Consider the following 24,243-nt stretch of genomic DNA (forward strand, 5'->3'; position numbering starts at 1 on the left):
AGTTTCTGATGAACCTAGGGGCAGGACAGGAATAAAGATGCAGACATAGAGAATGGAGTTGAGGACACGGGGAGGGAGAAGGGTAAGCTGAGATGAAGTGACAGAGTGGCACTGACATATATACAGTACCAAATGTAAAGTAGATAGCTAGTGGGAAGCAGCCGCATAGCACAGGGAGATCAGCTTGGTGCTTTGTGACCACCTAGAGGGATGGGATAGGGAGGGTGGGAAGGAGACACAAGAGGGAGGGGATATGGGGATATATGTATAAGTATAGTTGATTCACTTTGTTATATAGCAGCAACTAACACAACAATGTAAAGCAATTATACTCCAATAAAGATGTTTAAAAAAAATATTCCAATGCCTTCTGATTTAAATGTGAACCTTTTTCCTTCTTTGGAGGCTATTAGGATTTTTGCCCTTGATGTTTTGACTGTTCATGATAATATGACCAGTTATGATTTCCTCTTTTTTTAATCTATAGTTTTGATCTTTTTCAGTCTGGAATATGAAGTCCTTCATTTAGGAAATATTCTTATATTATTTCTTTGATAATCTCTTTCTGTTTTCTTTTTCTAGAACTCATATTAATTGAACCACCTAGATTGAACTATTAAATTTCTTAACCTCCTTTTTTCTTCCCCCTGTTGTCTCTTTGGTTTTTGTTTAACTCTGGGATACTTCCTCAACTGCTTCATTCTACCCATATACAAGCTTAAAAATTTCCTGTTATATTTTATTTTCTATGAGGTCTTTCTCATTTTCTGAATGCTCCTTTTTTTAGGAAAATCTTTTCTTATTGTGTGGGATCATTATCTTCTCATATCCTAGACTTTAAGAGTGTTAATTATAGACTTATTTGATATTTTCTTCTCTTTCCTGTATTGGCTCTATTTTTTTCAAGTTCTTTATTTGTGTTTGCTTTAGTCTTCAGCATTACATGAGGCTTATTTCAAATGCCTAACCCCCTTGACTATTATTTGATACTGAAAAATGAAGCATTAGGGGCATTTTTTGGAAGCTTCACATACATAGATAGGGCTTCTGATTGGGTGCTTCATTATTGATGATCTGACAAGAGCAGGGTAATCTATTGAGGGTGGGGAGAAGGGGGAGGGACCCTAAAAGTTTCACTATGAATTTTTTTTTTTCTTGTGGTATTCAGTTACTCTAGAGAACAAACTTCTAATCTTCTGCCTGAGAGGTTACACTTGCTTACCCCTGTTCTTGGGGCTGAGCAGAAGAATAGAGTGGGACCTCACTTTTTAAAATTGTAGAATTTCACTTAACCCTTATGTGTACAGTGGCACTTCCTTCTGGTTTTCTGCTCAGCCCAGACCTCCTGCCTCTGCTGCAGATTTTTCATAGAGAACATCTCTAGCTTCCAATGGGTGGGAAAGAGACTGTTGCCTGGCTATTTGGGGCAGAGGAGAGCGATTTCGGTATCTATCTGCTCCCAAAACTGAATTGGAACAAAACTTGTTTACAGCGCCAACTTCATTCTCACTTCCAGAGCTACTGGTTGTCTCTAATTCCTAGGCCCTCCTGAAATTCCATGGCAAGAACCAGCCTATTTTCCACCATAGAGGGACCCTCTTTACTCAGTTAGGTCATTTACAACTTGTCCATCTGCTTTTGATCTACTAAAAGTTTGTTGACATCTTTTCTCCATCATATTATCACCCATTTTCTTTGTCCTTTGTGGTTTATATATTGTTTTATCTTCTTCAGTGGTGTTTTAGGAGGAAGCAGAAATAGAATATGTATTTAATCTACATTGTTTAACCAAAAGTCTTAACTTTGATTTTGACCACCTGCTTTTTAAAAACATTTTAATTTTTTATTCATCTGTTACAAACTTTTATTTATACTGTCTAGTTAAATGTAAAAACATTTTTAAATTGATATGCATATTGAGAATTCTGATATTTAATTTGTATTTTCCCAGTGTGATAAGTTATTGGGGAAAAACAAAAACAAAAAAAACTATTTTGTATTCTCTGTCTACTCATCATCCAGTTGTGTGAGCTTGCTCTAAACAGATAAAAGACATTCAATAATAGAGTTACCAAACGGAGAAAAATTAATCTGGGCTAACTGCACCAAAGTCTGGTGTCGGACACTACACAGGAACTCGAAGAAAATAACAAGATCAGGTAACAGAACTAATAATGTTGCTAACATCTGACTTATCCACTGCTCCCCACCATAAACTCCATGGAAAGTAGCCCAGTTCCTTACACTTAAAAACTTTATTGTCCTTCCCTCCTGACTCGCATCAATAGGCTGTTCATTCTATTGCAAAGTTTTATCTCTTCAGCTGGTAAATGAGTGATTATCCTACTTACTGGAATTTTCTTTCTACTCACTTTGGTGCTTTACTATGAAGAACTGCTGTCTTTTCAACCACATAATGTTTTGTGTGAATTCAAGACTGCATACTAATTCCTTTAATGTCAGTGGAAGCAGAGAATTCTCAGTAAAGAAAGTATTAGTAGTCATAATAACGAGTAGCCACAATGAAGATGCTAATCCAATGTTAAACCCATCGAGATGAATTTTTTTGTAGTTAACTTCTGTGGGTTACACATTTGTGGGTGTCACAAATCTTGATTGCAAATATCAGTTCTTTCCATGGTTAGTGACCATGGAAATTAATTAATTGAAAACAAGATGCAGGAACATGCAGATGCTTGTTTTAATGAGTAAACACAGCGTGGCCTGTGGTAGGTCTCACTTTGCAAATACTACATATTTTGGGGAAGCCAGACAGAGAACAAGTTTAGACTTGAGGATAGCAAATGTCAGTGAGGCTGAGGAAAAATGTTTGGGTTTTTTTTCCCCCTGACCTGAGAAAGAATTTTCCCACATCTGTAGAATAGAAGGGAATAAATGTATATTGGTCCAGTGATTTAGCATGTCATCATCAGTTTCATTCAATACTTAAAATGTACATGGTGTAAATTCCCCATCAATCTCTTCTATTTCCAGATAGGGATACATTCACTATCTATTGACTGGTGACATTCAAATGTGCCAATATTATTCTGACTTCTAAATTTCTAACATATTCCAAAGAATTGTCCTGTGTATCTCAAACACAACAAATCCAAAATTAGTCAAATTACCTATCAATCAAGCTGAATGTTTTTTTTTTCTAAATTCCTCAACTCAGTTGGTTTACCATCTGTTCCGTCACCTAAACCAAAATTTTTAGTTATACTCCATATAGAACAAGCACAGTTCTATACCAGCAGCCAATAAATATTTCTCAAATAAATAAATGAATGGATTTTCAGTGCTTTCTATTCCTTTTCCTCTAACTGATGATTTAGCAAGTTCTGGGTACTCTACTTCGAATCCCCTCTCAAAGCATCCCCTTCCCCTGCCTGCACTGTTGTTGCTCTAATATGGGCCCTCAAGTCACTTAATTCTTGTGTCTCTACCATTTAAACCATCTGCATTGCTACAGCATAGATTTGGCTATATATTTACTTGGTTCAAAAATATGTAATTTCTCTCTTTTGTCTGCAAAACAAAATTCCAGCTTCTCCTCCTGACTCTCCATAATTATTTCTCTTGCCACTTCCCAGACTTATAAACCCTCTTCTACAGCCATCCTTTTCCCTTTTTGTTCACTCGGTGCCATTTCCTGCCTCCCTGCCTTTGATGATATTATTTCCTATCTGGAATGTTCCTTCCCTCTGTTGTCAAGCCTGCTCAAATCCTGCTCATCATTTAGCTCCTAATTTAAACATCTCCCAGGCCTCCAATCCGAATGAAATTTTTACTCCTCAAAGCTTTGGTGATACTCTTAATTCATGCTTCTGTTCTAGCTCTCAACACAGTCTGAGCTGATTTTAGTCATCTTTTCAGGTGCCTGCTTCTCTCCGAAGTCTCTCTGAAGTTCCCAGCATGTAGAGAGTGCCTGGCCCACAGCACATGCTACAGAAAGTTTTCAGAATCGGCATCAAATTAAAGCCACGTATGCATTATAATGCGAATTACACATATATTTCAGGCATTAAAGGAACAGAGGTCACTGAAAAATAAGATTTCCACTAGAGAATGAGGCCGCACCCCGAACCTCACCCTCACCACCCCTCTTCGTACCGCCGCTCCTTTCCTTTTCCTTCAGCCTCTGCAGACCAAAAGCAGCTTGGGCAGTATTTTACGCCTGTGGTGGCATTCATTTTCTATTCCTTATTCACTGGGTTTGTGTTTCCCCGTCTCCTCTTTCAGGTGTCTTGAGTGTGGCTCTAACAGGCCCAGTGCTTAAGATGAGATAAGGCTGTGGGCAGGAGGGATTCGGGCTGTGCTTTGGGAGCTTTCATTTCATTCCAGTGCCCCCGAGAGAACATGAGCCCGTCCGGAATGCACGGCCCTCTCCCTCCGGTGCCGTGTTCTCACTTATGAGAGGAGGGGATTGCAGAGGAAGAAGCAGGCTGCTCTGGGTTCCTCCGCGGACTCCGGGGCTCCGCCCGGTATCAGGTCCTGTGACGCCATGGTGTCATATAAAATGTGCCGACGAAGGAGCCAGCAGCAGTGAGAACGCGCTGTGACTTTATTTTAATTACACATGGTGAAGATTCCTTGCTAGTTCAGAGAAAGCCACTCTTCAGATTTGCTTTCTGTTCGTGGAGGAGCATTTTATCCAATTAGAGAGAAATGATCAGAGAGGAAAGAGGCCAAGTACCTATCTCGATCTCACTGCAGACCTGCCATAGAAGAAGGTACTGATTAACCTAACAGAGCAGAGTGGTAATAGACTCTGCTCCAGCAGAGTAATATTTTTAAAATTCTTTATTATAAAAATGTTCTATGCTAACTAGAGAGAATTGTAAAGACCCCCACATGTAACCATATCCAGCTTAAACAATTATTAACTTACAGCCAACCTTATTTCATCTATACACTGCTCCCACACTCCCAGCTTATTTTGAAGCAATTCAGACAACATATTAGTTCATTCATAAGTATTTCTGAGTTTCATATAGTTATTAGCGGTATTATTAAAAGAGTTCACCTTTGATTAATATACTCCTCATCCTACCTCAGAATCCATATTTTGTTGCCTCAAAACTTGAAAAGTATAGGAGGCTTCCATAGTACATCGAAAGCGTAAAACTTACATGGAAAGTGGGATTGTGTGAGGTAACTCCATCCCTGTGGTTAATCTATTCTGTCCACAGTGGCACCCATGGTGCAGGAACGCCCCTCCTTTGGTCACCTAGTAACTTTTCACTGGTCAACAAGAAGCTGAATAAACTATTATGTTGCAGGAAAGTGCTTGGCTAGCTGACTTGGATCATCTCCTAGATTTTAGAAGAAAAAAACCACAGCCAAGCTTGAATTTGCTAAACCTTTAGGCTTTGCTGTTAGGAAACATCCCACCTGTGGAGCATAAAATGGATACAGAAGACATAGGCTCAGGTAAACTAGGCCAAATATTGAAGCAGATTTGGAGACAAAACCTGATGCTAAAGCAGGAGCTCCTGGGTGAAGACCATTGTGAAGGGGCTGGCGGGGCCACTTGGATAGCCACAGTGGTCTTTCTGGGTCAAGAACTCAGTGAGGCCCTTCACCAACTCTTGGAACATACTGCAGGGGCTCTGTGCTCCACCTAACAGCAGCTGTATGTACTGCTTGACAAAGAGAATTATTGTACCTGGAGACAAGGCAAGTATTTCCTTTATTCTTTCTCTAAGAAATATTGATTGAGTAGCCACTGTGAGAGTGCTAAGGAGCATACAAAAACCAGGATAGAGTCTCTGTCCACAAGGGACTAACAATTTAACATGGGAAATCAGTTAAGGCAATTGCACAATAATGCAAGGGACATTGAGGCTAATTCCATTAGAGACATAAAAATGAAATGCGTTAAGTCTTCAGAAATAGGTGAGATTCCATTTTTAGAGTGGGGAATTTCACTAGCACAAATGCAGTAACTAACCTGAAGCTTAAGGAATGAATTGGATTTATGCAGCCAGAAACTGGGGGCCTTAAAGAGCATTCCAGCAGAGATGTTATTAGTAGGACCCAACACTTAGAAGTAGGAAAATATAGGATTAGTGTGAGGCAGGACAAGCAGTTTTTTCATATTGGAGTATGATACTCTATTTTTAGACTTATTTGAACTTGAACCTGTTAATTGAAAAAACACTGGGAAGAATGGGATGGGATGGGATATGAAATTAGACCCCACACACACACGAAGTGGGGTGCAGGTTCTTGGGAATAGGGCCATTTATGGATGCGAAATACAGCATGGCAGGAAGAACATGGTATCTGATGTCTATGATCTCAGACAACAACAAGTTACTCTAGATAAGAAGATACGTGGCATCATCAAATCTAACTCTAAATAATGTAGTGTCAAGGCAAGCAGGCAGGTCTCATCAATCAGGAATCCAGATAACGTTAAGAAATTCAGTCTAGAGGGCAGACTGTGGACATGAGGGAAATCTGTCCAAAGGCAGCATGTCCTAGAGACCATCAGCTGGATCTCATAGCCAGGAATGGAATCTCTGGAGAGAACTGAATGTGGTCCTAGGCAACACAAATGATCATTTATGGAAAATGATGATGACTCAGCTACCGGAATAGGAGTTCAAAATAAAGACAGAGTCTCAGATACAAGACAAAAAAACAAGTTGTCAGAACTGGAGCCCAATGATAAGGCTAGACTAGTTAAAGGATGATTTACTGATGATTTTGAAAACACTGAGCTATAGGGCCTTAAATTACATATTCTTGAGTTCAGAATTGAATTCTAAAGATTGCAGAGTTGTTAAGCCTGTAAGAAGCCATCAGGTGACCCCAGCTGTGAGGAGCGGAGGAATGAACAAACAGGAAAATAATAAGAAATGGGGATGGAGTGAGAGATTATATCAGATCAGATCATGGTGACGGTTTACACCAGAGCAAAGAGGCTTCACTTGGTTTATTAGTCCTTGAGTAGCCAGGTTCTAATCAGAGGATTGATATAATTAGAGCTATTTTTGAAAGACTCATTTGAAAATTTCCAGTCATCACAAGTCCAGAAGGAGAAGTAGTATAAACCTAATCCAATCATAATAGCAAACAAAGTACCCAATAAAATACAGCACCTGCGTCAGCAGAAATAATGTGGCTTTGGTATGCCTGCTACCCAAGCCTCATCTGGAGAGCTCTGCTAAACTTTAGGTGAAGAATTATACGTGGATCATTGATAAACTGCATAGTACATTCAAAGAAGAAAAACAATTCTCAGAATCATACCAAATGAGGAATGACTGAGGGAGATATTGGCTTCAGTTGAATGGCATCTTATGGATGGGGGTCATGATACCTTTCTGCAAATATTCAAAGCATTTTCACAAGCAAGAGGGATTAGATTTAGTCTTTTCTACTATGTTAAAAAGCAATTTATCCCCAAGTTCTAGATGTGTTAAGAGAATTACAGTTGTGCAAATGACTTCTTCAGAAGGGAGGTAGGCTTAAAAGCCTAGTAAGGGTCTTTGTAGATTTCTAGGGTAATTTCTCCATATTTCATTACATGTCAGTGGAGAAACATAATTTGGTTTAGTTTTGTATTTACTCTTTTTAATGTGTCTCTGTGTGTATGTGTGTGTAGAAATCATTGCATTCGTAGATTGCCTCATGAAAAGAAGTAATATTTGGGGAGCACTGCTACATTCCTAAAGAAAGAAGAAAAGGAGATGTGTAATTTATGCGGCATGCATGATGAATGTACTCCACTGCAGACAATGTCCACCATTCAAGATATCAAAGCAACAGACATTGCTGCAAGAGGGGAACAAAATGTCATAGAAACAGCTACTGTTTCTCCCACAAATGGAGAGGAAAGTCATTACACAAACCAGGTTCAGTTAAAAAAAAATAAAATACATAGGAGTTCAGAACTAGTGGGAAAATAAAACAATACATCATTGACGGGAGATGTAACAGGGCAAGAAGAGTCACAGAACAAAATGTTCCCAGATAATGCAGAAAATGAAGATGATAAACAAATAGAACACATGACTGTTGAGAACATAAATAGCAACAGGGAAGAGATGCATGACATAATCCAGACAAGAGAAAGAGAAATTCAAGAGATCTCAGAAAGCCAAAGTGAAGAGATTACCACATCCTCAACAACATGTGATATCTCCAGTGAATATGTGAATAGCCCTCTTCCCAGTGATTCAGAGAGTCTAAAGCAAAAGCATAACATCATGGAAAAGGAGTAAATACAATGTGAGAGGTGCTTGTATATTCCTGCTTATATGTGTGTTTGTACTTGTATATAAAACAATATTTATACATGAATAAAATTTTATATATACATTTCAGATCTCCAAAAGATATTACAAATCAATAATTCAGTTTAAATTACTCCCATAAAAATGTTTATGGCTGCTATTAATAATATTGTTTGTTTCTTATAGTTTCAGGAAAAACATTAAAGGTTTCTTTAAAGGAAGAAAGAATTGACTGTATAAGAAAGTAGTTAAAATGGACAATTGTCGAGAACATGGACACGTTCCTAAATCACTACTCTTTAGGTTATCATAAGAAAAAACTAGGAGACTGCAGAGTTCAAATATTAGAAGAGAATTTCCAAGCCTCAGATTTATTTTATTTATATCCTCAAATGAATTCTCACATTTATCTTATTTATAAATCATCATAAATTCTTAACCCGTGGGTTAAGAACTCTGGGAGGGCTCATGGATAAGCTTCGGGAGGTTCTTAAAATTGAATGTATATTTTCACACCTATTTTATCTCCTTGGAGATGGTCCAGAGCTTTCACCAGATTCTCAAAGAGCCCATGATTTCGAAAAAATATGTTGAAACTGACTGATCTATTTTGTGAATTATCTCCCCTATACAAGGGGATAATAATCCATAATTGTCCAAATAAAATAAAATATTCACAAGCCATATTTTCACAGTAAAATTAAGACCCTTAGAAGGTAATGGGGAATAAAAAAAAAAAATCATTGGTTTGGGAGACAGACTTAAATTTATCTCCTGTTTTATTACTTACTAGTTCTGTGACCCTGGGCAACTTGTTTCATTTCTTAGCCCCATTTTCTTATTTATAGAAATGATTGCTGGGATTATTTGGTAAGGTCAAAGGGGAAAATCACCTAAAGGGCCTAGCGCCTTGTTGCTTGGCAGGTGTTCACTCTCAGCTAAATATTAGTATGTTGATTTATTTCACCCCCAACAACCCTCACGTTCTCCACTCCCACACACCACCAAACTTCACTTATCCTGTGTCTGCTCTTTCAGAATACAATACCATTTCCAGGACAACAGAATGAATGAGTCTATGATCTCAGGCACGTCATTTTGCTCGCTTCGACCTTAGTTGTCTCATCTATAAAATGAAGAGGTTGAGCTGGTTTAGCTGTAAGGTTCCCTGCATGTCTGAAAATCTAATGAATTCTATAGGTGTCACAGGAGTAATATTTAACCCGTGAAAGACCCCCCCTGGTGTGAAAGGCTTACTGCCCCTGCAAAACAACTATGAAAGTAGTCAATATGCGGTTGCCCATTTCACTTGAGAAAAACATTAACACTTCATATCCTCACATTCAGAAATGACTCAAAGCATCAACTAATGAGTCATTGCTGAACCACTCCCTCTAACACCTCCTTTAGGTGTTTCCTAGTTAGTGATTTCCTCTTTGTGGCATGCAAACCAATTTTGCTTGGCTTGCATGTTTCAGAAGATGACTACTCATTGCAATTCCTCAGGCTAGGAAGCCATCATGCCACAAGAAAGATGAGAGTCATAAATAAAACCTAGCTCACAATCTGTTGTGATTCCTCCCTGGAGAGCGTTTTGAAAAAAGCCTATCTCTTCCAGGGTAGTTGTCTTAGTGTATACAAAGGGAAACGACACTAGAATAAACCAATGTGATTATTTTAGTGGCTGGACTAGATCTATTTGATTAGGTCTAGGGGAAATGGAAGCATTTACAGGTCCCCTTGCCCTACTTCATCTGTCAGTCTTTTGCAAGAAGAGTGTATTGAGTTGGGTTTCCAGGGCACAAAAGAGAGTCGTTTTTGAAGTTATACAAGACTGGATCTGTAGTATTCCCCCAGCCTGAGAGCAAGAGACCAAGAGAGTGAGAGGAAGACCAAAAGGAAGGAAGGAAGGGAGGGAGAGAGGGAGGGAGGAAGGAGGAAAGGAGGGAGGAAGGAGGAAAGGAGGGAGGAAGGAAGGACAGAAGAAATTGAGGGAAACATATATAATGCAAAAGACGTAAACACACGTTCTACTGACTGCAATTTGTGGCTTTTATTTGGATTCAGATAAAAGAAACTAATTAAAAACAACAATGGGAAATTTGAACACTGTCTATTTTATGATATTAAAGATTTAAATTAATTTATGAATAAAATAATGCTATGATGATTTAGAAAAAGACTGGATCATTGTATCCTATATTAAACAATGTATCTAATTTTCTGAAATACCTTTATCACCATGATCAGGGAAGACTCAAACAGACCCATGTGCTGGATAATTTTCTATTCCTTCTAACTTTATGGGTTCAGAATTGTAAATATAAATAAATAACCCTCCCTGAAATTTCAACATATTTTCTAGATTTCTGTGTTAAGGGGCACTATAGCATTCAATTTACTAATTGAAAAATAATTAAAAGCTGATTATTCTAGAACTTGATATTAATGCTGCATTTTATAAAGATCCTCTTATTTCTCTTTGACATTGTTTATATTTCAGTCATTTCACTGGTATGAAATGAGAAATAGTGAGAAGAGAGGAAATGCAAGCTGGTAGTTTTAATATAGAGAGCTAACATTTATTGAACACTCATTTATGTTAACCCACTATTATAAGAGGTTGAAATATTTTATCTCATTCAATCCTCACATTATTGTGAACCTGGTATTCATTTCAGTTCATAATGGATAAAGAAACCAGTGTTTTGGAATGATTTGAGGAAGTATGATATTATATTAGAAAGTTTGGGCTTTTGTGTTAAAGATAGATGGACTCATTTATTGATTCTACAACTTACCATCTGTGTGATCCTCAGCAAGTTAAAATTTCTAAACTTCAGTTTCTTTATTTGTAAAATAGTAATGACAGTAGTACCTGCCCATGGGTGAGTAGTACCTCATACCCATGGTGTGAGGATTTGAATGAAATAATGTATAGCCTAAAACCTGGTACATAGAAAGAGCTAAAATATTAGCTATTTTAATAATAATAGTTGATGTTAAAGGTCAAACAAATAGTAAGTGACTGATCTCAAAACTGAATTCAAATCTGTAAGACTCCAAAATCTTAGGCAAAGGTGATGGCACAAAAAGCAAGAGTAAAACCAATTGTCAAAATCAGTTTTTGGATTGATTCTTTGAGGACTGTAAATATTCTGTTTCTATTTACTTTGATTAAACATACATTCACAGTACTTTTGTACCTTTCTCTATTTTTCTTAAAAATGTAATAAACAATTCCAGTACCATATCTATACCTTTCCTCAAAATTTAGAAGACTATTCAGGCACTAGTACTTGGTTTATCAAGAAGCTTCAGCAATCTTCAGATTTATATTTGAAGTGAACAAAACAGGAATGAATCGTCTGCTTAAATAATAATAGTAATAACAATAGTAACAATAGCTTAATATATATAGTACTTTCTAAGTGCCAGGCACAGCTTTTTAATTACTTACTGTATAATAGTTCATTTAATTCTCAGTCTTCCTATGAGATAGGTATTATTTTATCATTATTTTACAGTTGAGGAAACTGAGGCATAGAGAGGTTAAGTATCTTGCCCAAGGTCACAGAGTTACTAAGTGGGAGAGCAGGGATTCATACCATGACAACGTGTCTCTAGAGCTTGTGCTCTTAGGCATTTCACTATACAGTCTATAAATCAAATATTTGAAAAAATGATGTCCTTTTTTCCCCTGCAGGTATCTTGATGTGCTGAGTGATGATACTGTCACCCAAGTGTCTTGTTATATTACAGCACCATCCTATGTTCTACAACATCTAGAATGCCGGATAATTAAGAACATGAGTTCTTTAATAGTGAGTGATAATGAAGAATTGGTCAGCAATGTTATCACTGTAGAGTGCTCAGATATGGAAAAGAGAATTCCATTTCCAATATGCATTGCAATTCCATTTACTGAACGTTACAGGGGAAATTACAGAGACATCATGGTGAAAGTGTCTGATGTAGACCTTCAATCAAGTTACCTGACTCCAAATTCACTGGAAGGAATGAGAGAAAGTTACAAGGTTGGTAAATCCTTGACTACACATACATTTGCTGTTTGACTTCTAACTATTACTCAGACTACCAGATCATAGTACAGATACAATTATTCCATTGGTATAAAATGGAAGGGTTGATAAGATTTATGCCGGTGAATTCATGTGTTTTTGTTTTGTTTTGTTTTGTTTTGTTTTGCTATCCATAAAGATAAAAGAGCAGAGCTTATTGGTCAAATTTGGGAGTGAAGAACTTGAGTCTAGGACCCAGCAAGTGTTATATTTTTGCCTGGTAAGCAAAGCCAACATCATGGTTTAATTAGCTTCACACCTTAGACTAGCTTTAGACTAACATTTCTAATGGGATGGACCTCTGTCTAAATTTAAGAATTCTAGGATCCCCAGATGACGTTAGCTTTATTTTTATCATTCATGGGTTGGAAAAATATGTAAAAACAACAATTTGTGTGTGTGTGTGTGTGTGTTTGTATGCCTTGAGATAGTTATTAAGTCTAGTTATTAGTCTGTACGTGGAAAACAGTATATGTGGTAGTTAGGATGTGGGTTGTCGCGGAAGATTGGCTGGGTCTGAAGTTTGGTTCCTACACTTTCCTGCTATGTGAACTTGAGTAAATTATGTAACCTTGATATGACTCAATTTTTTTCATCTAAAAAATGAATACAATAATAGTGTCTACCTGATAGGGCAATAAGGATTAAATGAGAAAAAACACTTAAGAAGATAAAAGGAAGTCTATAAACACATGTTAGTAGTTAATAAGTTATCTTTTTCATGGTAAACTTTCTTATAATAACTCTGAAGCCATCCATGGCGACAAGTTCATATGTTTTGAAGAAAGAATATATACATAATTATTAAACTTAGCATAGAGCTGATGGGAGTTAAAGTTTAAGGTTCTTCTGTGGATCACTGAACTTATTTTTAAATAATTAAAATATTTGTCTTTTCAGCTTTATATAAGTTTTCATCTTTATATCGTTATTTGAAGAAGAGGGCAGGGAATAAATGTTAAAAAAAAAAGCCACACATGCAAACAATTCTTTTTAATTTATCTCTTCTGATTTGGGTCTTTTCTGAGTTACAAACAAAGTTATACAGTTGAATATGAAAACTAAGCCTGTTCTAATTATGCCAATTCATGCAACGAAAACATTTTATATTTAGTCTAGGAAGTCTGTAAGTATAATAGTCTAGTTATCATTGCCCTTACGTGTGGCTTTTTAATCTTGACCCATCTGTGTGACTATCATAATAAAAACAAAAACAGTTCATAGCACATATGCTTTTCACCAAATGGGTATACAAGATGATTAGTAAATAGAAAATGCAAAAGAAAAAAATAAGAGAGCCATTGTTTACTGAAAAAAATAAAAGCATATACTTTTCTTTCATAGTTTTCTAATGGTTGTTATCCCTATATTTAGCTCAAGAAAATTTAAACTCTAGGTTCCTTCCAAATTTTTATGTGGTTCATACAACATTTAAGAATTCTAATTCTGGAGTCAGACAAACCATCATCAGAGTTCTGCTCGTGACACTCCCCTGCTTAAAAGCCCTTCCATTTCCCCAGAACCTACCAAATGTACTCTAACTGCATGGCAACCATAATGAGTTCCCAGAAAACCTTTCTTTCTTACCTCTCACAATTTTCCCTCTGGCCAATTAAGAAGATCCATCATGCCCTGAATTTTCCCAACAACGGATTCATGACAAGACATTGTGAAATCTCTTCCTTAATCAGTTTTCAAATGATAGATTATTTTCCATTGTTACTGTCCCTGAAATGTTTGTGTGTGTGTCTGCATGAATATCCTCTCATGCCTGGGTGGAGCCCAGCTGATGTTTAGGGAAGCATGAATAGACCAGATTACTTCTAAGTCTTCCTCTTCATTTTAAGCTTTGGTGATTATATGAGTAGATAATTTTGTTTTCATTTATGTACTCAATTCCTTTTTTGTGATAAAAAAGCTTGAATATGTCCCTGCATATATGCATTCCAAATTTAAATGTCACTATATAAAAAAGAAACACAAATGTGTCTCTTTGCAATCATATGCTCCCCCTGCATGGAAGAGAGAAATAGAGAAAATGACTTTATCAAGAGATTGTGAATTGTCAGCAGGAAGAATTTGCTGATAGTATAGGTGCTGTAGGATTTGTGTAAACTACCCAAATGATGAAATTTTTCAGTCCTTGGAATTCCTAAAACATTGTTAAATCTTCTGGATAAAGGGCAATATTTAAAGTCCAAGTCCAGGATAGGATTCCAGATATAATTAGTATTTGTGAAAACACTAAATGTGATTGCCCATTGTCCGTTTACCTTTTGTGGGGAATAATTTAAATTTAAAAATACATTTATTTCTCTCTTTTCTATCATGTAGTTCAAATTTGAGAAACTCCTAGTATCTGCTTCTACTTGATCTCATGAAAGGACCATCCATTTGGGGTTAATGAAGTAATTCTCAATTGTGGGGGATTACAGGGACAGCATATAGTTGTTGTTTTTTCCCACGGCCAGAGAATATGTACAGCATGTACTTCCAGAGCAATGCACTATTAATATCCTTTAATGTCATTGTCTTAATGTCCTTAAATCCACACAGGTGACCTGTGCTGAAGTGAAAGTTTATAAGTTGGGTATCCTTTCTCTTGTGTCTTGTTTAAAGAAAGAGTCCTTTACAGTAACAAAGAAAGGCCTTACTCTTAAGCCAAGCATGGATTCTCAAATATCCTTAAATTACCCTCCAGGAGTTTTCAGCTCACCAGTACTTGTACAAATAAAGGTAAATATTAAAAACTGGTGAGTTTCTTCTCCTAGATTTTGTGGGTCATCAAACATCATCCGAAAAGGATTGAGAAGATACAAATATTTAATATAACAGTAAATGAATTCTTATACTTTTAATAACCTAACTTACAGTGTCATCATTGATATAGTGATGATTTGGAGCATATTAAATCTCATTCCAAAATAAATCCCTGCCTTATTTTAAAGCTTTTTCTAGCTAATTTTTTGTGTTGTTTTATTTATGATATTTGTTGACAAAAACAAATGTTGAGTATCTATGATAGAATTAATGCCAGACATTGGGACTTTCGTATGATTCAAGATTTCCACCTGAGAGGATGGTTAAAAGAAAGGCTAATCAATTAAAATACTTATGATTGTAAATATTTGGTTATATTTAATTATTAAACAGTACTTTTCTGGGATGAGAACTTAATACATACAAACATTATTTACAAGGTGTACAATGACATATCAATGTACATTTTAGAAGACATATTTCCTCAATATTTCCTTCTAGCCTAACTCTCCCTCATGCTCTCCTAGTTTCTCCCAGTTGTTACCATAAGTGGTAAGCAAAGAAGAAAAGTTAGGAAGAAATCATATTATGTACAATTTATTCAAGAATATTTTCCATAAACTTTGAAATTTTGGAATCATGTTAGCTATTTTTATCAGCCATTCTTATGTGAGAGGAAACAAATAAATATAGTCTTGTTTTTCTAGTTTCTGAAGATCACTTGATCTAACAATAGTTCTAATTAGGAATTATATAAAATGTCTATTTTGTTTTCTAGGTCATTTTTTTGCCTACAGTTAAGAGTGTTTCTCAGTTATTTATAACATAGAGCAAGGAACCTAGATTTCAGAAAGACTTTGTAAAAAGAAGACCAAATCCTGTGATCTTTTATAAATTAATATACTGTAGATTCCAGCTAACAATGTAGAGAAAAATGTATAAAACTATGTTCTATTAAATTTTCAGGAAATTGACTTAGAAATGTGCTGATACTTTGTATCTTCTGCTATTAAAATATAGGAATATATATCTATTTTTTCTTTGTATAGGTCCAACCAATTGACCCATCTCTGGTGGCATATTTAAAAACTCAGCAAGATACTTCCTACTCAGTACTATCCACAAGCCCTCTGATTCATGTTCAGCACCCATCAATACATCTTTTCCAGAAGCCAATCACTGTATTCCTACCTTGCTCTCCACACCCTGATAAAAAAAATCTTGGGTCTGAGATAGATCATAAAAGAACAGCTAGTGCCACAACAAACAGAATCATACCTTTATACCTCAACTGGTGAGTTAGACCCTAATGTCTCTAGTTGACTTGATGGTAAACAAAGAAACTTAAATGATTAAAAGTATAATCAGATGTATTTAAATATCAGTATTGAAATATGATGAAATATTTTTAATATGGAAATAAAATGTTGTGTATCCAGAAGGGTAATGATTTTAGCTGTAACGGGTTCACAAGTATGCTATGTGAAAAGATTGACACAAAAGAGATAAAATCAATCCTTATTTTCAAAAAATTTATGATATGGTTAATTACAAAGATGTGATATGATGATTGTAATTTCTATGTTTAAGAGCATTCCGTTGATGTGGGAAAAGATTAACCTGATCTTTTTAAACATAAATTAAATTTGAGTCTCTCTCTCTCTCTCTCTCTCTCTATATATATATATATATATAATATATATATATATATATATATATATCTTTTTTTTTTGGTATGCGGGCCTCTCACTGTTGTGGCCTCTCCCGTTGTGGAGCACAGGCTCCGGACGCTCAGTCTCAGGGGCCATGGCTCATGGGCCCAGCCGCTCCACGGCGTGTGGGATTTTCCCAGACCGGGGCATGAACCCGTGTCCCCTGCATCGGCAGGCAGTAAATTTGAGTCTATATTTGCCATATAGGCAGTTTCCTTTCTCTCCTAATTTTTATAATTCAAAAAAATCCCCACAAATAAGACTAATATATATATTGAGTTACCAGCCAGAAATGAAATCAGAAATGAGATGTTAACAACAAATAGGATACACTGAATAATAGTAACCCTGATCTTATTTTCTGTCCTTTCATTTAATATTTACTTTTTTTTCCTAATAAGAAATGTAGAAGGGGACCTTTCTATTCTTTGGTACTGAAGGGAATTTTTTTTTCTTTGAAAAAACATCAGAGGGAGAAACAAGTTCAGAAAGAAATAAAAATTATTATTAATAGAGAAGTTACTATTTGCCAGGTTCCTTATGTACATTATCTCATCCAATCTCCCCACCACCCTACCTTCATTTTATCAGTGAGAAGTCTGAAACTCAATGAGATTAAGAACTTGTACAGTTATCCCCAGGTTCCACATCTGAGGATTCAACCTACTGTGGGTTGATAATATTTTTTTTAAATTCTAGCAAGTTCCTGACAGCAAAACTTGAATTTGCCATGCACTGGCAACTATTTACATACCATTTACATTGTATTAAGTATTGTAAGTAATCTTGAGATAATTAAAGTATATGGGAAGACGTGTGTAGGTTATATGCAAAGACTACGCCATTTTACATAAGAGACTTGAGCATCCACAGATTTTGGTACCTCTGGGGGTCCTAGAAGCAATCTCTTGCATCTGGATACCAGGGAAGGACTGTACGTGAGAAGTGTGCAAGCTTGGTCTGGACTCAACATATCTCTATTCCTAATCATGACTCTATGTAGCCATCATCTATTTAGTTTGAGGCTGCAAGACTAGAAATAGAGAAGTGGATTATTTGCTCTTTACCACTGTTTCTAATTTAGGAAGCTGACAATAGTAGAACATTGGGTTGTGGCTAGGGGATGACGTTAAACTTTCCCTAGTATTAGGTAAGTGAGAGAGAACATAGAAATATAGACATGATCCATTTGTACCTGCTTTTGCTACTTGGGATATATATATATCTCCCAATTGGCACTGAGTTAATCCATGTTCCTGTATATCATGGTAAGGTAAGATTTAAAACCGGAAATATCCTGGAGCTTCCTATTTAAATGTATTAGTCTAACAGATTAAGACATTCTCTTTCAAAAGCCCCTAAAATATATAGAAATATGTACTTCATATACACATACATTTTATATGTATATATACATATATATATTAAAGATGAGAGCTTTACTCTAAAAATTTATTCTGACTGGTCACCTATTGCTAGAATCTAGTATTTCTACTGTCTATAGAGTAGATTGCAAAGGATTAATAAAAATAATTTGTGCCTGACATGTACTTTACATCATAAAACAAAGCAGTTCTATTTCACAGAAAGATAATAGAAAACCAATTTGCCTGTCCCTGATTGTTGATCCCATAGTCTATATATACCAATGAGAATAAAAATGTATCCCTGTAATACACAGATATCATTTGTGGAAGTGACTAGATCAGTGTTTCTTTGCCTCTCCTTTGCTGTATTTCCATATCCCTCAGAAACAACAGGGCAGAATGTGGAAAGAAATTAGAGGCAGTGTATTGCATTGTCAAAAATGAAATTGCCAAAAGTATAGGGATAATGATAGAGGCGATAAGATCTCTAAAAGATATGCATGCTGAGTGTGGCACATTTTCATACACTTAGTCGACTCAAAGCATTGTAAATCCAATCAGCACAGATAGGAGAAGGTTACACCTTCATCCAGAGAAATTATACTCAGTAAAAATGACTAGACACTGAAAATTGGTTTAGAAATTATGCACATGGATCTGCCCTCTAGATCTAAGAAAGAGATTCAAACAGCAACCAAATTGAAAGTGGGCAGAAAAATATTTTCAAGGATAAGAAAAAACCCAAGTCCTCCATGATGTCTTAAGGAAAAAAAAAAAATCAATACCAATCAGTACCAAGACTTCAACAGAAGAACAAAAATAACAAAAAACAAACTATAGAAATAAGGAAAGAGAATGTTATCCTGACATTTCACAGTAATTTGAATAATGAGAAACACAGTTACCTGGAGGATTTTATAGAAATCTATTTTGTAAGTTTAAGTAGTATTCAATAAGCAAAATTTCTAAGAAACAGAAAGCCATCAGGATAGACCAGGAAAAGAATGAAGAACAACAGGATGAGATACAAAGATAAAAAGCTCAGATGAAAAGTCACCAAGGTATGATAAGGACTCATCTGAAGTGATGTAACCTAATAATTATAAGTACCATTGAAAGAGACCAAAACAATCATACAAGAAGCAACAATCAAAGGCATGAAAATGTGATTTTCTGATGTTGATTAAAACCTTGAGTTAGAAAGTGTTGATTTCAAAATTTATGAAAAAAACCCCTATACTTAGATAAAACATGGCAAATTGAAATGTACATTTAAATAAAACATAATTCTATAAGCATCCATTCAGCACAAACGGATTAAGAAGGAATAAAATCAGTCTAGACCTAGGTTCATTCTTTGCAGCATGAAATATCAAGGAAAAATGGACTAAAGCCTTCAAAGATTTGAAGGGAAGATGTTGTGGAATTAGGGTTTTCATCTAACAAACAAGTTTTCTTCTTTTTTTAATACAAGGGCTCACAAAATGTACAACTCACTTGTTCTTAACAAAATAAATAAATAGATAAAATTAATGAGCTAAGGATAAAATAAAATTTAAGAAATCAAGAATAGGAGAGTAATTCTTATTTTCAAATATCTGGTATTGAATATAAATAATATAAAAGCAAAAGGAAAAGTAAAAATTCACATGGCAAAGTGGCAACAGAAAGAAAACAGCATGGTGACATCAAAGAGAAAATATCATATAAATAAAATCATCAGTTATATTAAATAAATATAAATGGGTTAAACAATTTATTCTGTTGTCCACCTTAATGTTAAATATTTTTAATACTTTATATGCTGTATTTGCAGAGGTTTCCTTAGATTTATTATATATTTTACCAATTTTACTGTCAATTGTTTAAGCTATTCATTTTATTAATTAAAATTCTCATTTCTAAAAGGCTATTGCTATATTTTAAAGGTCTTAAGAAAACTTTTCCCAAGGTACTCTGTTTTTACATTATGCTTCCTATTTCTTCTTTTATTCCTTTAATCATTGTAAACACTTTTTTTTTTAAGTTTCATTCAGATTATTCTGTCATCTATGAGCATGATGTTAACTATGTTATCTATTACCATGGTTAATCTAGTAAACTATCATTCTAATTCCATTCTATGACTCTTAGCCTTAGAAATTCATTTCTGAGTATTGATTATAGTTTTTGATCAGATCAGCTTTTCTTCTTCCCTTCCCTTCCACCCAGAGCAGCTTCTGTGTGCTTCTTTGTTGCTTTCTTGAGCTAGTGTTCAAAGGGATTTTGGTTGTTTTTGTTGTTTCTCATTTCATAGCCAGAGCTGCCCTTTGGGGATTCCAGTTTTTTGACTGAGTTAGTTCCAGCTGACAGCTGGAGGCTGTATCTAATGTGCCTGAGTACATGTTAGGCTCTAGACTGCACACATCTGGTGTGTGTGCATGGTTGGTGGCAGGGAGCAGGCTGATGAGGGTGGGAGGATTCATAGATTCAGTCCCTCACATTCCCAAGAGAGGAAAGAGGAGTCTAGCTTTTTGAGATTTTTTTTTCCCAGATCTAGGAGATTTTCTTTCCAGCTTTTGAGTTCCTTCAAATTGTGTGTGTGTGTGTGTGTGTGTGTGTGTGTGACATTTCATCCAGCATTCTAAGATTGCCATTTGTCATCAATTCAACTAGCCAGTGTCAATTTCTTTTTTCTTCTCCATTTCTTTGCCTTAGTACATCATCTCTTCACTTTTTCTACCATGTTTAGCTGAAGAACTCTCATTTATTCTATAAGCTGAAGCTCAGCTCTTTCCTTATCTGTCAAGACAGTCTCTGATCTCCAGGAGGGATTGAACACTCCTCTCTTTGTGCCAGCCCTATTCTTTTGTACATCCTAAATCACACCACAGTGTTATTAAATTCCCTTTTCCATTTATCATCCCTCAGCATAATTATAACATAGTTGGTGCTATGTTGAATTAGGTGAATTAAATAAATTAATGAGTAAATTTGTAGAAAAGTAAATTGTGTCATTAATTTTCTATACTTTCTGACAATACTAAATTGATAAGTTATAATATGCTCTGTTGCTATTAGAGCTAGACATGGGCGGTGCATTTTCCCCATCCAGTGTAGCATAAAACAATTAAATGAGAACGTACATGAACTATTTATTTAACATTCTTTCATCAAAGAGTGAAAGCCAGTTGAACATTTTCTGTGGAAATAGAAACACAATGAAGCAATCCATACCTCAGAAGATAAAAAAGATAAAAACGATTTGAGGCCAAAACATAGTTTGAATATAAAGAATAAAAGGTCTTTGTTGCAGTTCATTCTTTCATGTGTAAATGATTTCTGGGGAAAAGATGAGAGTTATTTAATTATCAGCCAGAAAAGATTTCTTGACAGTAATGAAAGGAGAAATTAATTTCTTAAATAGAAACTTATTCCATATTATGCAAGAAATATTTTAGAGAGTTAGATGGGAAATTTTTTGCATGAAAAATGCCATTTCTATATAATGCTATTGGTTTTAAGATCAGTTTATTAAAATGTAATATGTGAGTCATACACAAGAATATTTGTACAATATATGCATCATATCACAAAAAATAATAAAATGGAGAAACTGGTAAAGCTACCACATAACTTAAGAAATTAGATGTTATCAATACAATTACATCTCCTTACTTATCTCTCCCCATCCCATCCCTTGCCTTGCTACCCTAATTGCTCTTCATCTTCACCAAAGTTAACCACTACTAGGAAATTATGAATCATTCCTTTGCTTTTATTTTTTATTTTTATAAATAAATAAATATATATATATATATTGTGTGTGTGGTACGCGGGCCTCTCACTGTTGTGGCCTCTCCCGTTGGGGAGCACAGGCTCCGGATGCACAGGCTCAGCGGCCATGGCTCACGGGCCCAGCCGCTCTGCGGTATGTGGGATCTTCCCAGACCGGGGCACGAACCCGTGTCCCCTGCATCGGCAGGCGGACTCTCAACCACTGCACCACCAGGGAAGCCCCAATATATTTTTATTCATCACTATACAATACCTTGTTTGGTTTTGTTTGTGCTTACCGTTTGTAAAATTGGTACCCTACTGTGTATAGTCTTATAGTCTTGCTTTTCCATTTATAATTGTGTAAAGTTCATTTTCACTTCTATATAATATTTTATTGAATAACTTTGTATTTTATTTACCAGTGTTCTTACTGATGGACATTTGGGTAATTTTTTTTGCTAAAACGAATAGTACTATTATGATTATTCTTCACTCAAAGTGTATTTGTGTAAGCACTTCTTTAGAGTATCTACCTAGAAGTCATGTTCAGTCATAGGGTATGCACATGTACAATTTTACAAGTTTTACGAACTGGTAGAACTAAATTTCATGCTCCCACTATTGCTTTTTATCTTTTCTAGCCTTGCATATTGTCAGATTTTGTAATTTGGAAAATTTAATAGACGTAAAATGGATCTCATGTGGTTTTAATCTGCAATGCTCTGATTACAACGAAGGTGACATCTTTCATAATGGCTTTTGTTAGACATTGTGTTTTCTTATATGTGAGGTATCTTAATTTCTTTGCTCATTTTTGAACTTTTTACATTGATTTGTAGGATTGTTTGTGGTCTCAGTGTTAATCTTTGCCAGTTTGTGGTCTGTATTTTTATATTTATGTGACAGATTTATCATGTTTTTCTTTTATGATCAGTGCTTTTTGCCCAGTCCTAAAATACTTATATCTCCTAAATTATAAAAATGGTCCTCTTTTTTATCTTATAATTTTAAAGGTTTGAATTTCAAGGAAGTCTTTGATCCATCTGATATTGAATTTTATATACAGTGTGAGGTAGGAATTCTTTTTTTCCATGTGGATAACATTTTACCAGCATGATTTATTGAACGATTCTTTCTTTCCCTAACAATCTGCAAAGCCTCCTCTGTCACATAACTAGTTTTCTTTTTCTGAGCTCTCCCATTGGTCAGTCTTTTTACATAGTTCTGAGCCAATCTAACACCGTCATAGTTATTAAGGCTTTGTAATTAAAAGGTCGATATCTGATAGGTAAGCCATATCATATTCTTTTTATTCAGGAGAATTTTTGTTTCTGTTTATCTTGAAACTTTCCCATTCATATAAAATAGAATCAGTTTGTTAAGGTCCGCAAGAACGAACTCTGTTAGGATTTTGCTAGTAATTTCCTCTGACGTATGGGTCAATTTGGAGAAAAATGACATCTTTAGCATATTAAGTCTTTAAATCTGTTACCTATAATACATGCTTCAATTTGTGTAGTTTTATAATGTCTTTCAATGAAGTGTTATCAAAGTCCCACATATGTACTACACACGCTTTGCTAGGCTTATTCCTAGATACCTTATAGTTTTAACTGCTATTATAAATGGTATGCAAAATGTTTGTTTTCTCATAAATATATATATATATATATATATATATATATATGAATGCATTAGATTTTTCTGCAGTGGTATTGAAGCCAGCTGCCTTTCTAAACCTTCTCATTATTTCTAATATTTGTTTTCGAGAATTCCTTCAAGTTTTCTATGTAAACTCTTGCATCAACTTTAAGCAATGAAAGTTTTGTTTTTCCTTCCAGTCAGCATGTTTATGTATTTAATCCATTTTGAGTTAATTTTTGCATGTGGTATGAGATAAGTCCAATTTCATTCTGCATATGAATATCCAGTTTTCCCCAAACCATTTATTGAATAGGGTAGCCTTTCCCCATTGTGTGTTCTTGGTATTCTTGTAGAAGATCAGAGTTGGCTATAGATGTGTGGATTTATTTCTAGGCTCTCTACTCTGTTCCATTGGTCTTTATGTTTGTTTTTATGCCAGTACCATACTGTTGTTACTGTAGCTTTGTGATATATTTTGAAATCAGGACATGTGATGCCCCCAGCTTTGTTCTTACTCAAGATTGCTTACTCAGGGTCTTTTTTGGTTCTATATGAATTTTAGAAAATTTTTTTCTATTTCTATAAAGAGTACCATTGGGATTTTGATAGGGATTGTATTGAATCTATAGATCACCTTGGGTAGTATGGAATATTAATTCTTCCAATCCAT

The 24,243-nt window shown here is 35.3% G+C and overlaps 1 protein-coding gene across 1 annotated transcript in view; it reads left to right on the forward strand.

Moving 5' to 3' along the window:
• Positions 1-7,638: 7,638 nt before the first annotated feature.
• DTHD1 (death domain containing 1) overlaps positions 7,639-24,243 on the forward strand; it is a 67,933-nt gene continuing 51,328 nt past the window's right edge. Inside the window, exons 1-4 of the mRNA XM_089911250.1 lie at positions 7,639-8,233; positions 11,956-12,286; positions 14,888-15,067; positions 16,141-16,385. Of these exons, the coding sequence (XP_089767376.1) occupies positions 7,977-8,233; positions 11,956-12,286; positions 14,888-15,067; positions 16,141-16,385 (1,013 nt within the window). The 5' untranslated portion in view covers positions 7,639-7,976. The remainder of the gene's footprint in view (positions 8,234-11,955; positions 12,287-14,887; positions 15,068-16,140; positions 16,386-24,243) is intronic.

This window comes from Delphinapterus leucas, chromosome 5, assembly GCF_059928025.1.
Source record: "Delphinapterus leucas isolate spDelLeu-1000000601 "Yukka" chromosome 5, BTC_Dleu_Yukka2, whole genome shotgun sequence".
NCBI lineage: Eukaryota > Metazoa > Chordata > Mammalia > Artiodactyla > Monodontidae > Delphinapterus > Delphinapterus leucas.